The sequence below is a fragment of the Zea mays genome, chromosome 2, assembly GCF_902167145.1.
Source record: "Zea mays cultivar B73 chromosome 2, Zm-B73-REFERENCE-NAM-5.0, whole genome shotgun sequence".
Lineage (NCBI taxonomy): Eukaryota > Viridiplantae > Streptophyta > Magnoliopsida > Poales > Poaceae > Zea > Zea mays.
The window spans coordinates 61054332-61060115 of record NC_050097.1 but is presented as its reverse complement, the minus strand read 5'-3'; the positions used below and the strand labels follow the sequence as shown (position 1 = coordinate 61060115).

General features: G+C 54.0%; 1 protein-coding gene across 1 annotated transcript; it reads left to right on the top strand.

Moving 5' to 3' along the window:
- The first annotated feature begins 3329 nt into the window (after positions 1-3329).
- Positions 3330-4915, top strand: LOC100193934 (Arogenate dehydratase/prephenate dehydratase 6 chloroplastic). The gene has a single exon (NM_001139004.2). It carries the CDS (start codon positions 3412-3414, stop codon positions 4690-4692), a length of 1281 nt encoding a protein of 426 aa, NP_001132476.2. The 5' UTR covers positions 3330-3411; the 3' UTR covers positions 4693-4915.
- The last annotated feature ends 869 nt before the right edge of the window (positions 4916-5784 follow it).

Sequence of the window (5784 nt, the reverse complement as noted above, 5' to 3'; positions counted from 1 at the left end):
GGTCCAGCGTAATACGTCGGTCGGTTCATGCCATATCCGGACGGTCCGACGTAAGATGGCGGACGGTCCGCAACATATCCGGACGGTCCGGCGTGATGCACCGAACGGTCCGTGATGGGGCCGAAGTGTTCAGGGTTGTACCCTGATGGTCCGGCCATGTACGGTGCGACCTGAGTGTTTTGTGTGCGGGCCTGCATCTGGTCGGACGGTCCGTCAAAATACGCCGGACGGTCCGCGGTATAACCGGACTGTCTGAGATGATGCTCGGATGGTCTGGTCGCGTCCAGTACCTGCCGCGTGCCTAGTGGTTGCGGTTGTGATGGTGACACGAAAGCGTGCATCGGCATACCATATGATGGCTGGGTCAAGGGTGATCCGTTTATAGCCTATGTGTTTGACGTGGGTGGCACTGTATTAGACTCTCACGATGGAAAGTTAGGAGCAGCTGATTTCTCGTATGCACGTAAATGCATTTTAATAGATTCATCTACATATTGCTTTAACTGATCTCCTCGTTGATCCATGAAAGTCGTAAGAGATAGGTCTGGAGTACTTACCGCGGGACCCTGAAGTGGAGGTAGGAGAGATTCCATATCGATCTCCCCTTGACGGACGATCTTCTGGTGGTGATCTACCGTGAAGTGTGACAAGTACTTGTCCGCCGCCTCCTTGCGCCGTTCGGAGAGTTTATGCAGCAGTCCCGACTCTTCCTTGCTGCGTTGTTCGTTCCATTGCCACATCACCTCCTTCTCATCGCGCATTACGAGGTCTTCAAAGGGCCTTTGGTCATCAGCCGGGAGCGCCTCCATGACCGGCTTGATGATGTTGGTAGTGGAGATCTTGGTGTGATCCTTAGAACCAGCCATTTATGGGCCGATTTTTAGCAGATCTAGACACCTAGTCCCCAGCGGAGTCGCCAAAAAGTATGTTGACGCCTTTTCGGAGCGCCAAACACTCAACAAGAACCGTGGCGGTGCTCTCTGGTCAGGCGCGGACGGTCCACGGCACAGGGCCGAACGGTTCACGACCTGGCATGAGGCGGCGGTGCTCTCTGGTCAGGCGCGGACAGTCCGCGACCTGGTGCAGGGGCAAAGGTTCCCTGCCTGATGGCCGGACGGTCCGCGCCCTAGGGCCGGACGGTCCACGCGTGCGCAGGGGCGGCGGAGGATCGCCGGCGGCGCCTGGATCTCGCTCCCGGGAGGGACCCCGTCGGGGAGGAGAGATCCTAGGAGTTGTCTAGGCTCGGGCAGGCCGACCTAGACTCCTCTAATCGACGTAGAGTCGAGGAGAGGCGGAGAATTTGGGGATTGGAATACTAAACTAGGGCTAAACTAGAACTAGAATAGAACTACTCCTAATGCATAAAGTAAAAACGAGTAATAAACTGGATTTGATCGATTGTTGGGGGGTTCAATCGGTCGTAGCCCTTCATCTATATAAAGGGGGAGGTCTGGATCTGCTTCGAACTGATTTCCGAGCTAATCCCGCGGTTTTAGGTAACAAATCCCGCGAGAAACTAGGAACCCTAACTGACTCTGCGCACGCGCGGACCGTCCGCGCCACCACCGCGGACCATCCGGACCGCGGACCGTCCGGCCTCACGGTCATTTTGGTTTCCAACACTCGGGCTTCTCCTCTTTCTAGTGCTCCGGCTCTAGTCGCGGATGGTCGCGGAGTGACCTTGGTGTGGCTCTCGAACGGGAGCCAGTTGCCCGTTATGGTGAGAGCGCAATTTATGGGACAATCAAAGCCGGAGCCGCTGCATCATCCGGTGAGCGGTCCCAATCAGCCCCTTAGATATAGGTTATGTGTCAATATATAATAACAGTAATAATATATTAAAAATAAAACTATGTCATAATCTATACTATAATTAAAGCACCAGTTTCAACGGTCGTCATGCGTCATTGTTTTATAAATAACCCCTCACAGCTATTTTAAATTAATCCGCTGCACGTCTATAGATGCCAAACGACGCCCGACACGGGCTAGATGCACGCGGGCCACAACTATGGCACAGGTACAGGCACGTTATGCCGGCCTGCTAACTGTGTCGGGCCATCCCGTTAGCCCGTCGATCCATTTAATTAAATCAGCGTAACGACGCCCGACACGGGCTAGATGCACGCGGGCCACAACTATGGCATGCCGACCTACTAACTGTGTCGGGCCAACCCGTTAGCCCGTCGATCTATTTAATTAAATCAGCGCAAAATGTTAAAAACGGTGCAGGAGGCGGGGTTCAAACCCATGCCCTAACGGAAGAAGGGCGGGAGACAATGGGTGAAACTGTCTAACCAGTAGAACATCACGTAAGATGTTTTTAATATTGAATATAAACTATATATAGGTATATATGTTTTTTTGTAAAATAAAAAATAATCGTGTCGGGCCGGGCCAGCACTACGGGCTGAGGCTATGCCCAAGCACGGCACGACGTTCTTGGCTCTTGCAAGCATTAGGTCGTTTCTGAGACCACATTGGCGTAATGGACTACATGGTGTTTGAGGTTGCTGAATTGGATAGAACAGCAATGATTTGTCACACTAACAACAAAATGAAAGGTTATTTGTTGGTTTTAAACGTTAGTAATTGCTACGAAGTAGCATAATTTATATGGAGCGCATCCAATTTTTATTGATGCCTGACTTTAGCAATCACTCCATATTTTGATCTATCTTTTTTATAAGTTTGACTTCATGGGACTTATTTTAGAAACTTGATCTCACAAACTTTCTTTTATTTGGTCTCTGTATGATGAAATTATGTCATTTTATAATCTATGTTCATTCGGTCAATCGTTGTGAACTCTTTTCTAATCGCTCACTTCATTAACCGTGTTGTACCAAGACATATTTGCATGGAGTAAACAATAACATCAGTTAGGCAAATCAAAAAATATATTATACAGAGAGCGGAGACAATCAATAAAAAATCTTGAATTTTTTTGATGAATAATTTACGTGGATATTATTGTAAGCCGTCGCAACGTACGGGCAACCGACTAGTTTAAAATAAAGGAGTAGTATTACATCTGGGGGAATGCAGCAGTGCACTGCATGTTCCGTTTCATTCCACGGTAAGCTGGGGTTAGTTGTTGGTTGGTGTAGCGGAGATATTATTTTGACGCTTGACCGAACCAACCCGGACGGACCTCGCGAGTCTATGAACGTCTTCCCCCACCGCGCCACCAACCCCCTTGCACTCCAACAAGCCTCAGCCTCACACCACACCAAACGCCGGCGCCCCCTATATAACGGTCCCCACCGGCCCGTGTCCTTCTCAGCTTCTCGCTCTGAAGCTTCAAACTTACCCCAGTTACAATTACCCGGCGCGGTTCCTTCCTAGAGAGCACAAAACCAAGAAACAGCTGAGGCGGAGAGGTAGCTACTTGAACCAATCGGTGTCGCAATGGCTGCAGCGGGTATCACCAGGGCGCCGATCGGGCAGAATCCGAGGCTCGCGTGCTACGCCCCGGGGAGGGGCGGAGGCGTGGTGAGGTGCTCGTTGCAGGGCGCGGTCGTCGGCGGGCGGGCGGAGTGGCAGAGCAGCTGCGCCGTGCTGTCCAGCAAGGTGGCCGCGCTCGGTACGCACTCCGTCAACGGCCACGTCGCGCCGGCCCCGGCCCCGGCGCCGACTCAGAACGGGGCGGTGCTGGATTTGGTCCCCGTGAGTAGTAGTATCAATGGCGCCATCACCAAGAACCTGCCGCAGCCGCTTCGCATCGCGGACCTGTCCCCGGCGCCGATGCACGGGTCGCAGCTGCGCGTGGCCTACCAGGGCGTGCCCGGCGCGTACAGCGAGAAGGCGGCCGGGAAGGCGTACCCGGGCTGCGACGCCATCCCCTGCGACCAGTTCGAGGTGGCGTTCCAGGCCGTGGAGCTGTGGATCGCGGACCGCGCCGTGCTCCCCGTGGAGAACTCGCTGGGCGGCAGCATCCACCGCAACTACGACCTGCTGCTCCGGCACCGGCTCCACATCGTCGGGGAGGTGCAGCTCCCCGTGCACCACTGCCTGCTGGCGCTGCCCGGGGTGCGCAAGGAGTGCCTGACCCGCGTGATGAGCCACCCGCAGGCGCTGGCGCAGTGCGAGCACACGCTCACGGCCATGGGCCTCAACGTCGTCCGCGAGGCCTTCGACGACACGGCCGGCGCCGCCGAGTACGTGGCCGCCAACGGCCTCCGCGACACGGCCGCCATCGCGTCCTCCCGCGCCGCCGAGCTGTACGGGATGGAGGTGCTGGCGGACGGCATCCAGGACGACTCCGGCAACGTCACCCGCTTCGTGATGCTGGCCCGGGAGCCCGTCGTGCCGCGCACCGACCGCCCCTTCAAGACCAGCATCGTGTTCGCGCACGACAGGGAGGGCACCTCCGTGCTCTTCAAGGTGCTCTCCGCCTTCGCCTTCCGCGACATCTCGCTCACCAAGATCGAGAGCAGGCCGCACCGCCACCGCCCCATCCGCCTCGTCGACGACGCCAACGTCGGCACCGCCAAGCACTTCGAGTACATGTTCTACGTCGACTTCCAGGCGTCCCTCGCAGAGCCCCGCGCGCAGAACGCGCTGGCCGAGGTCCAGGAGTACACGTCCTTCCTCCGGGTGCTCGGGAGCTACCCCATGGACATGACCCCCATGACCGCCGGCTCCTCCTCCACCGTTGTTTCCTCGTCCGATGATCCCTCGTCGTCTTGATTGCCGTTGGAGGCTGGAGCTAGCTCCGAGGAGAAGTCGTCGAGTAGGGACGTTGGTTTTCTGCTCATGTCGTCCTACTCGATCGCCCCTCGCTGCAGCCGGAGTAATTAATTTTGAGTTTCCTTTAATCTTTCATGGTAATAGTATTATGTACGTGTAATTGTTCAAAATCATCCGCGGTGAATATATCTGTGAAACAGTACTAGATGACATTCATAATTTCATATTAATCAGTTTTCGGAAACTCTGAACACTTTCCACTACTACTACTACTAGTTGCTATGAAAAAAAGGAGGTTAAATTAAAGGAAACAAACACCTGCTTTTTCACTACAAAGCCTGAAGTTTTGACTGCATCCCAAATGGGTAGGTGGGATTGAATGGCATATTGCTGGCCAATGCGATGCATCTAGCCCACTCTGTCCGCCCATGTCACACACATTTCCTGGAAGTTGAACGAAATCGTCAGGAAAGTGGAGTGGAAAAAAAATGTGTTGATGCGGTCAGAGAGAGCATGCGCGTTGGTTGGTGTTTGCAAAGAAAGGGAGGTGAACTGCTCCTCTCCATAGAGCCTCATTGCACACATGTTTGTGATGAGACATTGACGAATCACACGTACTCCTGTATCACTAACCCAGCCAAAGGGCCAACCCCAGGACAGCGACGTCGCACTCGTACCTACACCACGCTACGGCCGCCCACGCAGACCACCAGCAGCCACAGGCTGTTTCCACGACGATACAAATGAGCGCCAGTAGATGCAGATGCAGCTCCTCTCGCTGAATATACAAAGAGAGGGTATCAGCGTCAAGGTCCGGATCGGCTGTATGCTCTTTCCAAAAAGAAGGGTTTCAACCAGTGACGGCACGGCACGACGCCAGGAGGGAAACAGCACGTAGACAGACGGTCATCTTAGGACCACCTACAGCATGTGCCAATCAAAAGTTTATTCATAAGACAATGCATTGCGTCTGAAATCATCGTGCACGTTCATGGCATCTACTCGAGTGTGAAGGACAATCAAATGTTTGGAGATAACACAGCACAACTATTGTTGCTTCTATGTCGTCATCGTCTTCTCGGTGTTCCTGCA